Here is a 22,072-nt window from a genome sequence, read left to right as displayed (position 1 = left end):
TACAGATAGAATCTGAAGACTGGTCAATTTTTATTTTTTTGAATGAATGAAAAATGTTTTGATAAAAAACTCTCCTTTTTGTAATGGGAAATTAGCACCAAAAATGTGGGATTTTTTCCAAGTTTCGAATAAAGAAAATATTGTTCCGTATCAAAACCTGCAAAATTAAAATAACTTACAAACTCTTGTAGAAAATATTGAAGTCATTTTTAATTGTGCTCCTACTTTTGACCAGCTCTATTGAGGAAACATTGGGAGCATCTGTGTTGAATTATAGATTCAAATTAACATATTTACAATTATGTGCCCTTTTACCATTTAAACTGAGGTGGTTTTAAGTGCACTGAATGCACTTATTTCCATTAAATGTATGCTGTGTTTTATCTCTATATATTCAAACTCATTGGTGCTGAATAAACTTCCTCCTTAATAACTTTTTATTGGGAGAACTCCACTAAGCTATATCACCTATATAGTTAGTCTTCTGATTAAGAATATAAGTATTACAGCTGAAATACAATGGGCTTTGGGTTGTTTTTTGGTGAGAAAACCTGGAGGCAATTATTAGAACATACGTTGGAACACACAGTCATGTTCACAAATACCTATACCAAGCAGTTTCCTCTTTAATGTGGTCGCTCAGATGGACACTCAAGGATAGTAGTCTTCAGCACATTGCTTTTCTCAGTGTAGGTCAGTTTTTTGAGCTCTTGCCTTGACTATTTGGCTTGCCCCTCTCCCCATTCGTAAGCTGAAAACCTACAATTTCTGTACTGTTTTAAGGTACATAACGGTGAATATCACAGTAATGGTGCTGTACAACCCAAGAAAACACATGCTGAATTTTTTAACTATCATGTAAACATGTAGCAAACTGGGTCTAGATTTGTTTTGTTTTATTAATGTTTATGTTTTAGTAACGGTTAGTTGAAAAGAAAAGATGAACCTGTTTGAAGATGAAAATGGGGTGACAAAGGTGTACGTCAATTTTTAGGTTTCAGAATCTTCAACTAAAATAGTAGCTTCCACTTTGGTACAGAGCCTATTGCAATGGGGTCCTGACCTGGTTGCTCTTTAGGTGCTACTGCAACATACATTTCAAATAATGAGTAGTGACTGCATGAAAAGGGTGAGGAACTGGACCAGAAACAAGGCAGAGCATAGATATTAATGGACCAAATGGAACACATTCTATATAGATTTATAATTAATATAGTCCCGTTGGCTATAATGAATTTTTCTGTGTAAATCATTACAAGATGGCCCAGTTTATGTTCTCAGTTTGAATGAGAAGGGCTTAACTGACTCTTCTGAAAGCAGCTAAAATTTGAGTCTACAAGTATATGCTTACAAGAAATGAGATTCGTCCCAGTGTGAAGGTTCCCCACAAAGATCTATACGCCTCTCTGCCCTTCAAAGTGGATCTTAAGAGATAAAGAGGGACTAGCACCTTCGTCCTAAAGGTGTCAGGTGACATTAGCAATTATGATTTCTGAGGAATTTGTATATGGTGTGGTGTATTAGTATACTTTGTCTAATATTATTGATATTTTTGCGAAGAGACCACATTTGTTTTCCTCAGTTGCTGACGCCAGATGTCAATCTATTTCATCTGTATTTATAATGATGTTTCATTAGGATGTTCTAGGTGGCATCTGTCAGCTTAATCACATGAAAACTGTTTTTGCGTAATAAAATTCTTTAATGTTCCAACTAAACCTTGGAGTCAGTTTGCTAATTTTTATATTAGCAAGTTATTGGCTAAAAATTGTATTTTTTTTCCCATCAAACTTAGAGATTCATGGAATTCAAGCCAGAAAAGGCAATTGTGATCCTGTAGTTTAATCTCCTATATAACACAGGCCGTAGAACTTCCCCAAAATAATTCCTAGAGCAGAACTTTTAGAAAAATATCCAATCTTGATTTTAAAATTGTCAGTGATGGAGAATCCACCAGAACCCCTGGTTAAATTGTTCCAATAATTAATTGCTCCCACCACAACCCCTGGTTAAATTGTTCCAATAATTAATTGATCCCAGTGTTAAAAGAAACAAAACAAAACAAAAACAAATCTGCCTTTTCTTCCATTTTGAATTTGTCAGGCTTCAACTTCCAACCATTGGATTGTGTTATGCCTTTCTCTGCTTGATTAAAGAGCCCATTATTAAATGTTTGTTCCTCTTGTATAAACTTCAATCAAGTGACCCCTTAATCTTCTCTTTGTTAAACTCTAGGTTGAGCTCCTTTAGTCTATCTCTGTAAAGCATGTTTTGTAATCCTTTAATCATTCTCATGGCTCCTCTCTAAACCCTCTCCCATTTATCCACATCCTTGTTGAATTGTGAACACCAGAACTGGACACAGTATTCCAGCAGCGGTTGCACCAGTGCCGAATACAGAGGTAAAATAACCTCTACTCCTACTTGAGATTCCACCGTTTATGCAGTCACAGCTTTCACTTTGAGCACTTGGAGTTGTGGTTTTCAACCTTTTATCCTTCTGCTAACCCTCACTGAATCACTTTTTCTTTTCTGTGATCCCATATGTACTACTTGCAGCCAGTCCTCAGTTGCACCTCAGAATCCTTTGTGCCATTTTCCATGAGAACCAATAGAGTGTTTTATGGGTGTGTTTGGCATCTGAGGACTGCTTTCAAGTGGTTAAGGAAAACTGGATGAGGAGAGCCATTTGCTTGTGGCCACGTTTTTAGAACCTCTCACCTACATTAATGAACATAGGCCAAAGTGAGCCTTGGTGTAAGTGGGTGCTATTCCCATTGAAACCAAAATAGAACTGCTCCTACTTAAAGCATGGCTTAATTGGCCCCATGATGGAAGTAGAGAAGGGGACGTTTGAGGTATTTGATCCAGCCCACTTTAATATAGGAATATCAGCAGTTCTGTAAAGGTAAAATTAGTTACTGTATTTTGATATATAATAATCTATAAAAATATTCAGTCTGAACGATTAGAAAAATAAAACATTGAATCAATGTTACTTACAGCTTCTCAGTGACTTGTCTGTTTTCGTCTTGATCATGGAGTTAAATTCAATTGTTTTATACTCGAATTTACTGTATTAAATTCAAGGCTTCATAACACGTGCAATTCTCATTAAGACCTTTTATCAAGAAGATTTTGGAATCTGTTAATTTCTGTAGGCTAATACAAGTCACTGTTTTGCTGTACGCACCTCTCTTCACAAATGTTTTAGAATACTGCAGTAATCCTTTTGGATTTAGCACATGGATTTTGCAGTAAGCTCAACTGCAGTCTGTCCCAGAGAACCTGGCAGTGTTTTGGGGAGAGGAAGAATGCTATGTATACTTTCAGTAAATTACACAAATTTGAGATGCCATCAGGTTAGCTTGGGCTCAGAATGTTTTCTGAAAACAAGGTTTAAAAAAAATGAATTTTTTTCAGTTGGATTGAAGTCGTTTTAATTCTAGTATAGGGTGACGGTAGGAGATGTCTGGAGTCCAGCATTCTCCTGGGGTATCCATAAGCAACACTGCAGCATTATGCCTGGTGATTGAGAACTGGAGAGTGAAAGTGAATAGTTCACATGCATTATGCAAGGTGAGAGAAATTCATGAATATTAAAAGTTCACATTTTAAAATACTTCTCGATCTTATTAGAAATGGAAAGAAATTAAACCTATTAACCCAAATGTTAAAGCTCCAAGTGGCTTTGACATAGCTTACAAAGGCAAATAATAAAACTAGTAACTGTTGTTTACTCCAGGAACTACACATCTTTACACAGGCTTTAATCCATAAGCCTCTCCCTCTCCAAAAGCCTTGGTATGGCCTGAAAATCAACAGATCTATTTTTTGTTTTGTTTTTGCCAGAACATGGGCTAGATTTTAAAGCCAAGGCCGCCTCATAATGAAAGCTGTAGGCTGCCGACTAAATAGGCTGTCCCTGGTTCTGCATGACCTTCAGCCCCCTGGTTGGCTTAAGGTGCATTGCAGTAGCTTACAGTTATGTTAGTAGCATTGACCAAGGAATTAAAAAAAATACGTATTTCAACATAACATTGTCTTTAGAAAAGCTAGCCGAAGCGCATCACTAACAGACAGAGCAGAAGAACTGCTCTAGCCATTCGGGGAAAGAACTCATTTATAGTTGTTTCTATATATGCTTTCATAAACAAGTTTTGTTAAAATTTAAATAACTTCAAGTTGATAGTTTAGACTCATGAACTAGGACATTCAACAGTAAGTTTTGCATTTCACCCCTATTCTAAAACCACTGTTTTTTCACAAATATCTGTGTGAGGGACGAAGCATTGGTTGTAACGCTTAATTGTCCGTTCTGTTAGTTTGTATTACAACCTAATGAACTTTTCTGTCTAGTTGATTTTGCATATATGACTCAACTCTGCAGTGCTTCTTGATAAACTTTATGATTCTGACATTGAAGTCTACAGCTTTATTTGGTAGAATTTCATTTATATGCACATTGTATATTTTTAATTGCTTCACCTGGCTTATTTTGTGATTATATTTAACTATATTATTTTCTCCGAATTTTGTGTGTCTCTCCTATTTCATGTAGAGGTGCTTGAAACAGTGGACTTTGTAGCTCCTAACGAAAGAGTTGTTTTCAGAACGTGTGTGAGAGAGAGAGATTGTGTTGTCTTTCAAATGGTAAGAAACCAAGAACACTTACGTTTCTGATATCAAAGTAGATTAATTTTACTAGCACTGTACTGTTCAGATATGTCTAAGTGTAGACATCTGTGTCAGATGTTAGGTAGCTCCCAGGTTTCTTAACTAGGGTTAATCTTTCAGGACTCTAATTTCACACTGATTGCATTGGAGGATTTCTAAACTAATTGTATACAAGCTACATTACATACAAGCATACACAGAATAGGTGACCACTGTGTATATTGTGGGCCACAGATGTAGCTTATTTCTACACCATGTTATTTTAGCTTTATGTTCAAACATACTAGTACCAAAACTAAATTACAGTGAAATGAGATCTTACCATCGTTTGTAATTTCATTAAATAGAACTTATAGCTAGACATCATTTGTGTTTAGTACTTTTAGTAACATTTAGCACTTATTTTTAACAACATTTTTTGTTTTCCTTGTTCATTCATTCAGTTAACTGGTTCATTTGCATGTGTCAATCCTGTAAATAACAGCGATGTTTAACATTTCACAATGCCATACACTTCACACAAGAAAGACAGACATTGTTCCTGCCCCAAATAATATAAGTTTTAGACAACGCAAGCAAGGGTTGGTGGGCAAGGATTACAGAGCTACAGTCACCCAGTTCTCAGTTTAGGCATGTCTCTGTCATGGTGGTTCAGCTAAAATTTCCATATTTATAAGAAAAAGGGACAATATTTATTATGAATATAATGTTTTTATTAGATTAAAACAAATTCAGTTTTGACTTTTAAAATGCAGGACAACATTTGTGTTATATGATGGGCCCTGATCCTGCCAAGATTTAAGTACATTCTTAACTTCACACACTAGGCTGACTTCAGATATGTCTCTAACTGACTAATTTTGCTATCTAGTGGTGGATCTCTGTCATATTATACATATACCTACTCTAAAAGGTGTATAAACAGTGTATATCTGCACAAAAACATTTATTATAAAACAGAATCAAGTGAACAAATATTGATTACATCCTTTTTGCCCCACAGGGATCAGCAGATGCTGAGAGAGCCTTGGCTGTAGCCAAGCTTGTGTAAGTTCTCATAGACTCTTACCTGAAAATAATTTCTTTCCCTGTGGCTTGCTGAGGTGTAATTTAATTTGTAAAGACTAGTTTTCAGTTTTAGCCAAATGCAGCTATCATTTGAAACCAGGCACTGAAAACTTCTGATGCAGTTTGATGTATTTTTCCCTAGTCTTTTTTATTTGTACTATTATCATCATTAGTTGTTGTTATTAGTTGTTTATAAGTCTTTCAAGGGGAAACTAATATTTTTAAAAGTCAGAAGTAAGGTATGAGAGTCCTGTGTGATTAGCAGAGCTACTAGGGTAAACAAAAGTTCCACATCCCACTAAGTGTTAAAGGAGCTGCTCAGCAAGTTGCAGCAGGGTTCGCCATCTAGAAAGATCAGTGGGGAAACAGCATGAACTGGCTGTACTCCTGCTCCCATTAGCAGTAATGATTTTTTTTCAAGGCAGTAGCTGCTCAAGCAATTACTTTTCATGCGAGTGACTGCTGTGCAACTTTGTAATAGGCATACCAGGTCTCTGTCCTCAATGTGTTTTCTTCTGGGTGCTGCACACCTGCTGATAAAGCCCTATTGACCAGTTTCTTGTATTCTTTGTAATTTTAAAGCTCTCAACCAGATGTGTTAAGTAGAAGGAAAAACAATGGAAGTTTTGCTTCAGTGGGGTGAGGAATATACTTTTAAACCCACATAAGATCTCCTGAGAAATCATGAGAAATTTTTCTTATTTATTTTTTTGAAAAATGATATAAAACAATATGTTGCAGGGTTTGAGACTGTGGGGAGAACATCCTAACTATGTTTGTTCCCTAAGACTCAGTAAGAGTCTTTGAATTCTTCAATAAAGGCAAATGAAATTCTTAAATATGTATTGAAATGGCTTTGGAGACCACTGTATAAGTATACACAAAATTTAAACTAGTGAGGAGATAAAAGAAAAGATTCAGAGGTTTGGAAAAAATATCCAAACTTCAAATTCTCATCTAAACCTCTTGGGGATGGAAAACTCATGTGAGCAGGCTCTCTGGCAAGATGCTTTTTTCCTTTTTCTAGTCTGAAATATTTGTGGGGATTTTTTGTTCTTTTCTTTTCAGAGAGAATGATGTAGCTGGGATTGATGTCAACATGGGCTGTCCAAAAGAATATTCTACTAAGGCAGGTTGATTTTAATCTCTTTAAATATTCTCTTTTCCTGCTTAAGAGGCACAGGATGTAACACATGTTCTGCTTTTCTGGTTCTGGCAAGTTATTTGATTTTCTCTGTTCTGAATGTTGTGAATGTTCAATTATTTGTAGTTGCAATGAGTCATTCTATTCTTGGCTGCAACTATGATTTCTTGTCCTTATTTTGAATTGTTAACTGTATTTGTCCAGACCATTAGAAGCATCAGGCCAGCCATTTTATTGTTGCTCCCTTTTCTCTGATTTGTTAGTCAAAATTTGAGGCCTTGCAGGCTATTTAAATTAGCAGGAGAAATTAATGAAACTCAGGTATCTCCTAGGTACAATCCTGCTTATTTACAAAAAATATACACACAGTCATCTTTCCATGAATATAGTAGGAACAAAGAGGAAGCAGTTTCCTTGAACAGAATTTCAAGTCTCTTTCCAGCCAGTATTTTGCTCAAAAGGAATCTCTCTGTCAGCTTCCTCCTAGGGCCATGTTAAAAGTGCTTCTCACTGTCTGCAGGCTTATCTGCTTTTGTGCCCCCTGCCCTTCTCCACTGCAATCCAATCAATCCCCCTGTTTCTATTATCACTAAGCAAAAGGGAATTTCATTGCTTGCTCACTTAGGCTGAAGGACAGGCTGCCAGAATGCTCTCCAGCATTACATCATGATTGGAAGGTTCTCTTCAGCTTAAACAACAATTTCATCTTTAGGGATGCAGCAGCTTTAGAAGGCTGCACATGCTGGCTGTTCATCAGCCCAATCTATTCACAGGAATAACTAGCTTGTTGCATGAACAGAAAAACAGGGAAGCTTTGCTCTAAATAGATGTATTGTTTCTGGGGATAGGAGACAGAGGTGCTTAAGGTGACCCCTGACTTCAATGCATTGCAGTTTTCTATTGGAAGGTTACAAAACACCAAAATCTCAGCCTTCTGGTTATTGTTGTTGGCTAAAGAAATTTAGTTTGGTATTTCAACTTCCTTTAAACGAAATATATTGGGACCTTTGGATCATTTCTGTTGTAGCAGGGTGATGCAAATGAGTCTGACTTGCAGCATCCTTTAACTGTAGATATAAGAATTAGCATTAACATTGACTGGTATTTTAATTGCTGTTACCACTGTCAGTTGTAAAAGAAAAAACTAATATTTATTCCACTCCAACATGAAAAAGGAACACCTCAAAATGCTTACATATAAAAGAATTATTTTATTAAATAAAGAGATAGCAAATAGAATTAATGCTGTCGTTCTCAGAGCCAAAAATCTATTTTATTGAGGAAGAAATTTTCATTTTTATAATTACAGTTTATTAATATTAAACAAATATCAAATATTCATTATTACCAAATGATGCTGATTAGTTAAATCACACAAATAATCTTTAACAATAAAATTATTGCTAAATAAGAAATAAACTGGAAATCAATGATATTTTAAAGACAGTAAAACCACAACATTTGAATAGACTGATCAATTCCATTAAAATACAATTCTTGATCAGTTCCTATTGTCCATATGACATTTTCATATGCTAATCTATTTATGGTTATTTATAACAGGGTAATAGTTCTTCTCTGGAATTATATCAAGGATAGGCGTAACAGAAGAGTTAAATATAGATTATATATTTTGGATATGGAAATCAGATTTTGATACCTTTGAGCAGTTTGTACAGTAGTTGAATTTGTGAACAGTATTCATTCTGCTATAAAATTGCAAATGTTGATAATCATAATAATTTTAGGATATACATGTTAGCATATTTCAGAACAAAATTGGTACATCTCTTTACAAGAGAAGTATAGATAAAACATTTTTTGTACACGATAGTGGATTTCATGTTGGAAACTATAATAAGAAATTTACCATAATCTTCAGTTGTTGAATTAAATGAATATGTTGTAATCAGGGAGAATGTTTAAGATTGATTGATTACAGACACAGCTGGTAACAATGCCTGTAGTCAAGGTTTTCTAATGCTTTTTTAATTGTAAGACTGTTTTCAGTTGGAAATTTCAGGTTGACATGTTCTGTGCTGGTCATCTGCCTCAACCTGAATATTTTTGGAAAGTTCCATCAAAAAAGATGTACCTATTTCCAAGAACAAAGTTAGGAGGAAGTGTTTTGCTAATGTTTAAAAAAAACAACCTACCAAAAAAACAAAAACAAAAAAACCCCCAACCCAATTTGTTGAGAAGCAATAGTTCCATGCTTTGGAACAGGGACTTAAAATTTGGCAGGGGTCACCTTGGGATCCCCATAATCATTTACCCAAAATTGGCAAAGTTATAAACCTCTGAAAATCACCATTTGCACATGTTTGATAGGGGTTTGTTAGTAGCTGGCAACAAAATTTTCTGAACATTGTGTCTGCAGTGCCTGAGCAGTACTTTCCCTGAGTTGCTCTTTCTGGCTGCTGTGATCCCAGGCCCCAGATCTGAAGGCACAGATGCTCTCTACTGGGCTCTGAGTGCTTTCCTGCTGTTGCCCAGGCAGGATGGAGAAGGATAAGGAATCAGCCTTTCTTGAATGCAGGTGAAACTGGAGCAGAAGAGGAAATGGGGATGAACAGGGCTGGAGAGACTATAAGTTCTGAAATACTCTCTTTCAGAATTGAGCCCAGGATTCCAGAGTACCAACATTATTCTCTTGTTTAGCAGATAGCTGTGAAGCACGCTGGCAAAGTTCATGACTCATCCCCTTCTAGTGGGTAGCCACATATAACAGTCTGCTATTAAGATACCAATTGCTCCAACAGCTCAGGTGATAGAACTCTGTACTAGCAGCAAAGAATCCTGTGGCACCTTGTAGACTAACAGACGTTTTGCAGCATGAGCTTTCGTGGGTGAATACCCACTTCTTCGGATGCAAGTGGTGGAAATTTCCTGGGGCAGGTATATATAAGCAAGCAAGAAGCAAGCTAGAGATAACGAGGTTAGATCAATCAGGGTGGATGAGGCCCTGTTCTAGCAGTTGAGGTGTGAAAACCAAGGGAGGAGAAACTGGTTCTGTAATTGGCAAGCCATTCACAGTCTTTGTTTAGTCCTGAGCTGATGGTGTCAAATTTGCAGATGAACTGGAGCTCAGCAGTTTCTCTTTGAAGTCTGGTCCTAAAGTTTTTTTGCTGTAGGATGGCCACCTTCCTAGATGTGAGATGATATCAATCATCTCACATAGGATCTGTGTGAGATGATTGATATGGTTCCACATGATGGAATTTGCTTTTTCCAATTTTTCTTTTTTAAAAACTGAATTTTTAAAGTGTGTAATTTCCTATGGTACAAGAACATTTAGCCCACTTAACAGTTAGGAAATTGCAAAATTCAGGTTGCTTGTGCAACCTTAATTTGTCTCCCTTGTTCGTGTATTTTGAGTCTTTTAATTACATAATCTGTTTTGGTCTATTGCATGGTAATTGTAAGATCCTTCTTTAAGTATACAGGTGTAATTTGAAGAGTATCAGCAAGATATCTTAATTTTGCTGGGGACGTATTTAGGTTTTGCATTATTTTCAGGAAATGGATATGTGTTTTTGGGTGATTGTATGTTGGAAGGGGAAGGTTGTTGTGGAGTGGTGGGGTCTGAACTCTTGTAGGTATAAAAAAATTTCAATGTTTCAACTTAAGGTGAGATTTTAAACCAATTTAGTGAAATGAGCGCAAAAGACTCTATGAGCATAGACAAATTGTGTGTGCTTTGGATATTTTGACCCCAATCCAGCAAAATACATAAGCATATTCTTAAATTAAGTATTTTGCAAATCTACTCTCATATTTTACTTAAAGGACATGGTCTTGAAGGGAGGCTGGTATGGATATTTAATGTTGCTTAATTGTGATTTCCTTGATTTTTAGTGGTGGCATGCCCAAGAAATTAAATTGTGACCTGCGATATTGGCAACTACATTTTAAATAGAATTTTAGTTAAATCAACCTTACAAAACATAGTTTCCCACTTTATTGAGGCAAATAAATTCCTTGATGGATGAGTATAATATCTTCCTCCTTGGCATAGTAAAGGTGAGTGGCTCAGATTTAGATTGAGGCAGGTAAACTTTTATGACAGTTTTGTAAGCCTGAGTTTGTGTAACTGGTTAGTTTTAATAAATATGTTGGGAATGAACAAATCAAAACACTACCCCTACACATGCAACATTAAAATAATCTAAATCGTCTAAGGTTAATTTGCATTAAATTAAATTTTTAACTTTTTGGCATTTCTAAACCAGCTGAAGTATAGAGCTTTTAACAGGCCATGTTGCTCCATTTTAATGTCAGGTGCACAAGCAGAAGAAAATGCAGAAATGGTGCAGCAGTTGTCATAGCAAAGAGCTGAAGCTCATACAAAATGACTTATGACTTCATTCTGAGAGAGAGAGAGCTTGTCTGCAGTATTAAACACTATATCCTGCTGTCTTTAATGCTGTTGGCATGGTTAATAAATCTCCTGTGAGATGTAGCTTTCAGGCTTCATCTTGCAGAGACTGAAAAGACAAAGCGTCTTCACAGGTAATAATTAAACATTGTCATTCTGTATAATTTATATTAGAATGTGGAGTATTTTACCATGTGAGTATTCAGGTACTCATGTTGGGTTAAGTGAGTATTAAATCTGGACCTAACCTGCTGATCAGTGTTCATTTGGATAGAGCCATATTAAAAAAAACCTTAACTATTTCTATCTAAAAGCTTAAAAACATTAAGCCTGTAACAGCTGCCTCTTGCTCTCTGACTTGCAGACCAAGGTAGCTCATGCAGTAATTGTTTACAATGAAGCATTTTTTAAGCATTAGGTAAAGATACAGTTTCTGTGGTATTTTATTATAGCTAGCCTGTGAATAGTCTTAGAAAGCTGTTTGAAATCAGACCTTCTAGTATTCCAGCTGGTTTGAAAACATTGCAAGTAAAGTGGGGAATAATAAAAACGCCAAGGCTCACATTGCCAGACATATCCCTGTAATGTGTATTACCTTGATATTGCACAGACTCTATTTTCCAGTGCAGGTAGAGCTCTTTTTTCTATTTTTCAAGCAACAGAAGTAGGATATTTATGTCTGAAAAGACTCTTGTTTTCCAGTGATGGAACGTTTCTTTTTGTCAGACTGTTTGAAAGGGAAAGGTGTTTATTTTAGGCCACATGACCTTAATGAGATGGAAGAAAGGTAGAGTTGTGCAATAGGTCTGTTTTATAGTAGATGAACCAAAGAAACCTAGTGACCTTCTGCAGGGGATATTAATGAGGAATAGTGCTTTTTCCCATCCTGAAAATTGCGTTCCCTGTGGACACTGATTACTTAAGGAACATAAGAATGTAGAAGTTGCTTTGAGATAAGGCATCTTAACTTAAATACTCCAGTTAGTCCCTTATCTAGGCTCTGACAGTGGTCAACATCATATGACTCAGAAGACCGTGCAAGAAAACGTATAGTAGAAACTATAGAGTAACCAGTTCCTAGGGAAAGTTTCTTCTTAACCCCTTTCAGTAACTTGTTGGCTTATCCATTGAAGCTTGAGAGTTTATATCCCTTCTAAAAGTGTGTTTTATCTTCTGTAACTGTGGATAGTCTCATCTATATAAATGTCTAATCCTTTTGTTTGAATTCTGCTAAACTCTTGGCTTCAACAATACCATGTGACAATGAGGTCCACTAGTAAATTATGTATTCTCCAAACAAATAGTTGTTTTTATTATTTTTAAACTTGTTGCATTTTAATTTCATTCACTGTCCCCTTGCTCTTGTATTATGAGAGGGTAGATAAGAACCTCTCTATACCATACTTTATTTTGTGTACCTTCCTTTTGTTCATCTTCTCCCTAAACTAAACTGTCCTAATCTTTTCTATGTCTCTGTTTTCATCACCAATCTCTGGCCCTTGCCCAATTGTCCCACTCCCACCTTTGCCCATTCCTGCTGTGTTTTTGAAATAAGGTGGTATTTTCTTGGCACAGTATTTTGGGCCATAGTGTATCATTGAGTTACAAAATGGCATTATAATATTTTCAGTTTTATTTTCTTTTACTTAATATTTTCTTCTGTATCTTAACTAGTCTTTCCCTGTAAAACTTGCATAACTTTCTAATCATGATGAAAGGACAAAAATATTAAAAATTTTGCAGGAGGGAAATACTGGAAAAAAAATTATTTTGGCATGTTCTCTGACATCTTGTCACAGTGTACAGACAAGACAGCAGGAAAACAACAGGAAACCTGCCTGGTGTCTGGAGGAAGTTTTGCTGCCGTCATTGTGTTCCTGGTTTTGATTTCAATGCATCAGCTTTTTCTGACAGAAAAGTATTCCATCCAAAAATTTCTGAACCGATCTAATGTTAACACTTACAGCTAGCTGACTGGGTGGCTGTGTGTATATAGACAGTGTGATCGAGGAAGAACATCCAAATTAGAGGAGGGGAAGGTTATATTTTAAAAATATTAGTAGTTGTTTTGTGCTGCCACTTCCTTTTGTGCAGGTACTTAGTATGGGAGTCTGTACTGGGACCATTGGCATTTAAGGCTCATCGATCAGTTGAATGGTGCTAGGGAGAACATATGAATGAAATTTATCACCTAATGGGAAGAAACAAAGCAAGCACAGTTATTAGGTACAGATTTTGGAATTTCTGGCTGTTCATGGGAAAAATAGAAACAACTTCTCAGTATTCAGTTCCCTAAGCTGTTGCTGCTTCATTTGCTGACATAATTCTAGCAAGAATATTTTCTTATTTCACCAAATAAGTGCAGCTATGCTCTTTCACCTAATATATTTCAAATTTGGATTCTTTATTAAATGAAAACCCTTCTGTAACCAAGCCAGTAAATGATGTGTAAATAACTTTGTGCCATACCTTTTAATTAGTGTATAGTAATTCACGCTTACATGAAAACATTTTTCTTGTATGGGAGGATTTAGTTTTGTTGTAGTTTGCCATTGGGTAAGATACTACTTACAAAATGAAGAAAGTGTTGATTTTTTTGAATGTTTCCAGTCTGTAATTTATTCTATTGGCATGTGTTTCCCCAGGGAGGTATGGGAGCAGCGCTGCTGTCTGATCCTGACAAAATTGAGTGTGTAAGTATCCGATTTGTTGGTTTTATTGTGCCTAGGAAAATATGGTGCTTATGTACAATAATTGAGTAATTCTTGAGCTGCTGGATTTATTGGAGTGAGAGAGAATTGTGTGAAAAGCAGATTTGGGAGAGCAAGGGATGGAATAATGTCTAAAGTTTTGCAGGTGCAAATGAAATTCACATAGATTATACTGCTGGTTTAGTTTCCTTTATAGCCACAGGAACACCAATATTGCTGCTGACTTCCTTTTCAATTTTTAAACTTGCACTCTTTAGTGCTATGGTTGGATTTTTCTGGTCATAGACAATCTTTTATTGTTAGTTTAATTTGAGCACAAAGTGCAGCAAACACTTTACAACAGCATGACACAGTCCCTGCCCTGAGTAGCTTTACAATGTTTAGTTTTCAATGGCCTACACGTTGGTAGAGCTCTGCAAGAACTCTTATATAGCCTTGAGATTTGGCTCAATGAGGAGTAGTGGGCAAAACTGAGCATATTTAAGTGAAAATTCCTTAAATGTCAGTCAGTTTGCTTCCATATGACAGCCATCAACCTTAGTTGATGTGTTTAGACCATAGTTCCACATGCGAACAAAAAGTTACAAATTACCTTTTGAGCAGTGACATTGAATGGCTCTTGAGCTCTTGTTCAGCTCTCCATGTGGCTTTTGTCAGGTAAGGGTCTGGGCAGTGGACTCCTCTTTTCCTCTGCCTCAGGCTGAACATGTGGAATGTAGATCACAGGAGTACACAATGAGCATATGGTTTGGTGGTCTGAAGAACGGGTGCTGCTGGGATCCCTTCTGAAAGTCAGAGGGTTGTTCCCTTCCATCCAGTAGTTAGGAGTGGGGTTACAGAAAGGAAACAGGAGGTGGAATAGGAGGGCAATCTCCCAAGCAAGTGTATGGCTTCCATGCAAGGCAAGAGTTAAGGGCATTAAATACACTAGGACTATCGCTTTCTCTTCCAGCGGTCAGAGGAAGCAGAGCAAGGGGACTGATTTGAAAGCACCTTAAGAAGGAGATCAGTGTCCTTATCTCCATTTTGCAAACTGGGACACTGAGGCACAGAGCGGTGAAGTGACCTGCCTAAGGTTATGGCAGGGCAATGGCAGAGCTGGGAATAGTACAGAGATCTGAGTTCCAGTCCAGTGATCTACCCACTGGGGGAATGTGGAAAAGACCGGAGAGGTTGCAGTAGGTAAGGCATGAGATGACATTTTACACTCATGGACTTTAAGGTCAGAAGGGACCATCATGATCATCTAGTCTGACCTCCTGCACATTGCAGGCACAGAACTCATCCCCATGCACTCCTGTAAGAGACCCATGACCTCTGGCTGAGTTACTGAAGTCCTCAAATCTTGATTTAAAGACATCAAGTTACAAAGAATCCACCAAAGGTTTTAACAGTAGTAATAGAGAGAATGTGGAGATAAAACTGGCAGGATTTAGTGATTAGTATTTTTGTGTGTAAGGGAGATGAGACCTCAGTCCAAAGTGTTTAATCTCACACAACCAAAAATGTGTTGCAGTCCTTATATATCCAATGATTTTGTCTCTGTCTGAGTCAGAGCACTGTTCTTGACAGAGAAGAATCAAGTTTGTGCAAGCAAGTTTCATAGGCTGATAAAAATGTTGTCTATTTACTGAAGGGCAGATGGGTTGATTGCTTCTAAAGTGTGTTGCAAGAAGTTCTACTTTTGTTGCTATTGGGTGTCTGCAATTTAGACACAGGTTATCTTTTTTTAATGTGTAGTGTAAAAACATTTTTCTCATGTGGGGTGACTGAGGGGATGACTTAGTAGCAGCTGGCCATTGCCATTTAAAATTATAACCTTTGCACCTGTTATCCTCAATATATGCAATCAATACTTCTTACCAGATATTTGAATGAAAGCTGTTCCTCAATATTTGACCTTGATCCAAAGGCTGGCCTAGATAGCTCCCACCCTGTTGTTACAGAGGTTTGATTTGACCTAAGGACAATGAACTTCAAAAAAAGCATGCTTGAACAAACTCAGGGAGCTGGCAGGTAAAGTCCCATGAGAAGAAAATTAAAGGGAAAAAGGAGTTCAGGAGATCTGGTAGTTTCTCAAGGAGACAATATTAGAGGCACAGCTGCAAACTATCCCGATGCAATAGATAGGGAGAACAGTAGAGGCCAATACGGCTTTAATGACCTGAAAATTAAAGAGGAATCCTACAAAAAGTACAAAAGAATAGCACAAGAGTATAGAGGAAAAAATCAAAGGCTAAGGCACAAAGCGTGTTACACCTCGCAAGGGACATGAAAGGCAATAAGATGAGACTTTTAAAAATACGTTAGGAGTAAAAGAGAGACGAACAAAAGTGTTTTCTGCTTACTGGGAAAGAGAGCTAATAACTGATGATATCATGAAGGCTGAAGTTTTTAATGCCTCTTTTGCTTCAGTCTTCTAATATTACAAAGGGGGAAGGAACTCAAGCCAAAATAAGGAAAGAACAGAATAAAGAATATTTAGGTAAGTTGGATGTATTCAAGTTGGCAGGACCTGATGAAATTCATCCTAGTGTACTTAAGGAACTAGCTAGAGCAATCTCGGAACTGTTAGCTATTACTTTTGAGAACTCATGGAGGATGAGTGAAGTTCCAAAAGACTGAAGAAGGGCAAACATAGTACCTATCTTTAAAAAGAGGGACAAAGAGGACCCAAGGAATTATTGACCAGTCAGCCTAACTTTGATACCTGGAACGATACTGGGACAAATTATTAAACAATGAATTTGTAAGCATCTAGAGGATAATACAATTTTAAGGAATAGCCAGCATGGATTTTTCAAAAGCAAATCATGCCAAATCAACCTAATTTCCTTCTTTGACAGGCTTACTGATCTAGTGAATAAGTGCAAGTAGTAAATGTGATATATTTTGTTTTTAGTAAGGCTTTTGACACAATCCCACATGACATTCTCATAAGCAAACTAGAGAAATGTGGTCTAGATGAAATTACTATAAGGTGGGTGCAGAACTGGCATATAAACTTTAACTAACTAAATAAATGTATTGTAAAAAGCAACATTCCATATAGGAACCTTTTATATATTTTTCTTTAGAGAAGTGTTCAAATATGTTCACCAGAGCAAGATTTACTCATGTTGCTTCTGTAATAATATTTATCCCCTCCTTTCTTTAGATTCTGAGTACCTTGGTTAAAGGAATTTGTAAACCAGTGACCTGCAAAATCCGAATCTTGCCTTCAGTAAGAACATGTTTTATTATGCTTAGTTCTAGTTAATGTTAACCCTTGGAGCCAGATTAGAATACCATAAACATTAGAATGAAATTTTAACTGATTTTTAACCCTCTGGATTAAGATATACAGAAACATATACTTGTATTCTGAAATAAGTGTGTCCACACATTGATTCAATAGGACAATTCCATAGGTAGACAAGCCCAAAGCAACTGACAGTGAATTTCTTAGAGAGGCAAGATGGTTGCTGTAATATCTTTTATTGGACCAACTTCAGTTGGTGAGAGAGACAAGCTACCTTACACAGAGCTCCTCTTTAGGTCTAGGTAGTGTACTCAATGGCACAGTAAATACAAGGTAGAACAGATTGTTTAGCATAAATAGTTAACACGTATTTCAAGGGACCATTCATGGTGAAGAATTCTGCTGACTCAACCTCAAAGAATTCTTTCACAACAATGAAGACGCCACAATTACCACATCCCCACCAACAGTCATAAGAAAAAAAAAATCACCTGATTGGACACCTCATAGCGGACCACCACACTCTTACTCATTACATTAATTGCTTCAGGAAAAAAATTGGTGAGGATATCCTTAACAAACATCACTTCTGCCACAATCTCTCCATTGCTGAGAGGACAGCTGTACAGTCTCCGAAACTCAACCACCAGATAGTGATTAAGCCAGCAGATAAAAGGTTCACCATCATAGTCCTCAATTGTGATCCGTTGTTTAACAAGGTCAACCAGCAAGTGTCTGACTCCACCTACTATAAAGAACTCAAAGTAGACCCCATGCCGCAGTTTACCCAGGAAATTAAGGATGTCATCAAATCCTTCCCCAAACAATTCCGAGAGAAACTCTACAACCTCGTCCCCATGAACCCACTTCAGGGGATCTTCTGTGTTTTCCCCATGATACACAAACAAAGAAACCCAGACAGATCTATCTCATCTGGCCCTGGCACTCTTACTAAAGAAATATCGAGCCTCATAGAAACCATCCTCAAACCACTCACTACACAAAGGGCTGGCTTCCTCCAAGATACTACAGACTTTCATCACAAACTCCACAGCATTAACAATCTCACTCAGAACTCTGTCCTTGCTGATGCAGTTGGTTAGAATTTACTTTTTAGTCACTAATTTCTTTTGCATAGAATAGAGTTTTTAAGCTCTAGTAGTCAATTTGTCTTCCCTTTGGTAATTTAATCTGGTTATTTTCAAATTACTGTCTAATTATGTGCATAGTTATTGTGACTGCACATGCAGATTGAATGTATGCACGTATATATGGACAAATGTGTAACTAGTTGTGCAAAAATATCTAAGGTAAATGCAGTCAGTGGTTGCATGCACAGATTAGGCAAGTACACATTCTTTAAAATCATGCAAAAAAAGTATTAAAAAAATAAAATCAGTGTATCTTCAATAATCTTCATAGATTCCAAGGCCAGAGGGACCATTGTGATAATCTAGTCTGACTTCTTACGTAGCGCAGGCCATAGAACTTCCTCAAAATAATTCCTAGAGCATATTGTTGAGAACAACATCCAATCTTGATTTTAAAATGGTCAGTGATGGATAATCCAGCAGAACCCTTGGTATGTTGTTAATGGTTAATTACTCTCACTTGTAACAATGTACACCTTATTTCCAGTATGAATTTGCCTAGCTTAAACTTCCAGCCGTTGGATCATGTTATACCTTTTTCTGCTAGATTGAAGAGCTCACGATTAAATATTTATTCCCCATGTTGGTATTTACAGGCTAATCAAGTCACCCCTTAACCTTTTTAGTAAGGTAAAAGAATGATCTTCTTTAATATACCACTATAAGCCAAGCTTTCTAATCCATTAATTATTCTTGTGATTCTTCTCTGAACCATCTCCAATTTATCCAACACATCCTTCTTGAATTGTAAACCCCAGAACTGGACATATTCCAGCCATGGTCATACCAGTGCCAAATACAGAGGGAACCTACTTGAGACTCCCCTGTTTATGCATTCAGGGATCACATTTGCCTTTTCAGCCACAGAATCAGACTGGGAACTCATGTTCAGCTGATTTTCCACCACAACCCCCTCTACAATCATGAGCTCAAAGAACTAGCATGTTCCCTTTTCACTTTGAATTGTCCTGGAGTCTCTTCCTTCTTGTTTCATGCTGGTTTTGCCTAGCATGTATCTTCCAGCAGAACAGCAAGTGGGTGACTGTCTCTACTTCAATGCCATCTGCTTCTCCCAAAGGCCGAATGAGCTACAATAGAACCTCAGAGACACGAACACCTTGGGAATGGAGGTTGTTTGTAACTCTGAACAAAGCATTATGGTTCTTTTAAAAGTTTACAACTGAACATTGACTTAATACAGCTTTGAAAATGATGCCTCCCCCCCCCTTTTTTTTAGTAGTTTACATTTAACACAGTACTGTACTGTATTTGCCTTTTTGGGGGAGGTGGGGTGGAGGAGAGGGTCTGCTCCTGCCTGATTGTGTACTTCCAGTTCCAAATGAGGTGCATGGTTGGCTGGTCAGTTCGTAACTCTGGTGCTCGCGACTCTGAGGTTCTACTCTACTTTCAGATGAACCACAGTCTACTAGCCCAGCTTCTGAAAAGAATGTGAATCCTTCACTTTATCTAAAAGCTGCATAATTGCACATAGCAGGATAAATTGGCAATGTTCTGAATTCCATCTGTCTTTTATTAGGCTCATGTTTTCTCTTTGAAGGAATAGAAGGTGTTTTTTTTTCTTTCTTTCATGAGACAACGGGTAATGTATGGATACTAATCAAATTCTTTAGTCACAGGGGCATTTTTCAACATATATCCTAGGGAAATGTTTGTGAATATTTCATGCATGAGTAGATGTGAGGGTGAATTCAATTTCAATGTGAGTGAGATCTCTGCCATCCAAGATGCTCTGTATATGACTTATAGCATATTCAGTGCAATAGTACCTGCCAATCAAGTGTTTTTATGTCTTTTAAAAGATAGCCCAGAGATGTGTGAAGGGAAATAGTCTCAACTGTTGTATTCCCTGGGTCAAGCAGGTTCTTAAACTGTAATTTCTAAGAGACATATTAAAAATGGCATGACTGGACTCCTATTTTAGCCATAATAAATAGTTCTCTAAGTAAAGCTTATATTAAGGGTTATGTTCATATTGGGTATGACTGCTGTAATATAGGAATTGTGTATGCTTTGATGGGAGAACAGATTTCCTGCATATGTTTGTATAACGATCATGGATGAAGAGCTCTTCCTCCATCAAACTAAAATAACATGTGCTCCATTTTTTCTCTCCTCAGCTTGAAGACACTATAAGCCTGGTGAAGAGGATAGAAAAGACTGGTGTTGCTGCCATTGCAGTCCACGGAAGGTAAATATGTTTGTGTGGAAAGATTATTATTACTGTTGTTGTTGTTATTTGTTGGCAGGTAGAGAGCAAAACACTAGGACTAGCTAATTTACTTCACCTTGTCTAGTTCAACTGCAAGGAAGTGGTTCTGGTTTCAATGACAGCAGCAGCTGTAGTACTTTAATACATTAGGCTTCTTATTCAGGAGCGTAAATAGAGATTTAGCAGCTTAACTTTATGCTTCCGTTTTTCTAAAATCTTAGCCTTGGTAAGACCAAATAGAAGGCAAAATTATCTAACATTAAGGAATTAAATAGTTTAATGCTAGATTTTAATTCTCAGGTTTGTGAGGTGTACAGCTGTGCACCCCAAACATTAGGTGCTTCACCTGCACAGGGAAGTAAAATAGCAATATTTTTCAAGATGTGTTTTGTATGAAACAGGTCTACACCTAGCATATGAACGTAAACTGAGACTGACTAGGTTTGTCACTGCAGGACTGGAATTGTCTGCTAAGAGTTTACTTATGCACAATTTCCACTAGAAATCTTTGAACTTGTCTTTTTCTTTCTGTGTTGCAAAGGAAAAAGGAGGAGAGGCCTCAACATCCTGTCCACTGTGAAGTGATCAAAGCCATCTCTGAGGCAGTCTCTGTTCCTGTAATAGCAAAGTAAGTTAGATTAGTTAGGTGGTCATTTTAAGGTATCCATGTCTAGCAGTAGACATTATGCCAAGGAAATCTAACTGAGCAAGAAGGGATTAAGTGCAGGAAACTAAGGGTTGCCTCATATAAGGCAAATGAGATAATTACATCTGTTGTCAAATCACAAGGTTAGAGTGACGCTTTGGTATTAGAAGTTGGCCATTTGAAATGTCACTGTCTTTGTTTTAGTGCAAAAAGGACTCCTTAATTATTATGTACTAGTGTTGTGTCCTCCTCTCTGGAGAGACACCAGTGTTTTGTTTGAATCCAACGGCTGAATTCTATGTGCTTCTAAGCCATCCGGGTAGTGACTGATTACTGTTCCTAGCTCTGGGTTTCTCAGGCACACTCGTAGGTGCAGACTCCTCCGTGGGCAATAGGACCCTGCTCTCTGATGGCCTAGGCCCTGAAACCAGTGCCACAGCCTTTCCAAGCCCCCTGTTGCCTAGATACATTTCCCCACAGTACACTGGCTGTGGGAGCTCTGATTTCTTAGCAAAATGTTGGGTAACTTTCCTATATGTCAAAATTGACAGTAACTCTTCATTAAAGGGGACCCTGAAGAATTTTTATAACTAGTTTTAGTCCACCTTTAAAGTGAGTTAGAGTGTTCTGTTACAGTTAGAAAATTGTTGGGAGGGGAAAATAGGATTTTAAATTATTTTTAGCTCACAAAAGGAGCTAGATTGAAAATGTTTAGAAAATGATATTTTCTAGCCATAGAACACGGTACAGCATAGCTAGAGGCAGAGCATGCTTTTACTCACTGTTTCCCCGCCAGTTTGCCTCAAACTTGAGCCTATGCTCATTC

At 37.2% G+C, this 22,072-nt stretch overlaps 1 protein-coding gene across 6 annotated transcripts in view; it reads left to right on the top strand.

Moving 5' to 3' along the window:
• DUS2 (dihydrouridine synthase 2) overlaps positions 1–22,072 on the top strand; it is an 89,523-nt gene that overhangs the window by 12,752 nt on the left and 54,699 nt on the right. For 5 of the 6 annotated variants that reach the window (XM_044987650.1, XM_044987648.1, XM_044987649.1 and 2 more), the window contains exons 4-10: positions 4,562–4,653; positions 5,681–5,724; positions 6,814–6,874; positions 13,913–13,960; positions 17,136–17,201; positions 20,509–20,579; positions 21,142–21,228. In XM_044987650.1, coding sequence (XP_044843585.1) covers positions 4,562–4,653; positions 5,681–5,724; positions 6,814–6,874; positions 13,913–13,960; positions 17,136–17,201; positions 20,509–20,579; positions 21,142–21,228 — 469 coding nt within the window. Of the gene's footprint in view, positions 1–3,427; positions 3,580–4,561; positions 4,654–5,680; positions 5,725–6,813; positions 6,875–13,912; positions 13,961–17,135; positions 17,202–20,508; positions 20,580–21,141; positions 21,229–22,072 lie in introns of those variants that run through there. The other variant, XM_044987651.1, reaches the window with a different exon arrangement.

Source organism: Mauremys mutica, chromosome 14, assembly GCF_020497125.1.
Source record: "Mauremys mutica isolate MM-2020 ecotype Southern chromosome 14, ASM2049712v1, whole genome shotgun sequence".
NCBI lineage: Eukaryota > Metazoa > Chordata > Testudines > Geoemydidae > Mauremys > Mauremys mutica.
The sequence above is the reverse complement of the archived record's forward strand: the minus strand, read 5'-3'. Positions and strand labels throughout refer to the sequence as shown.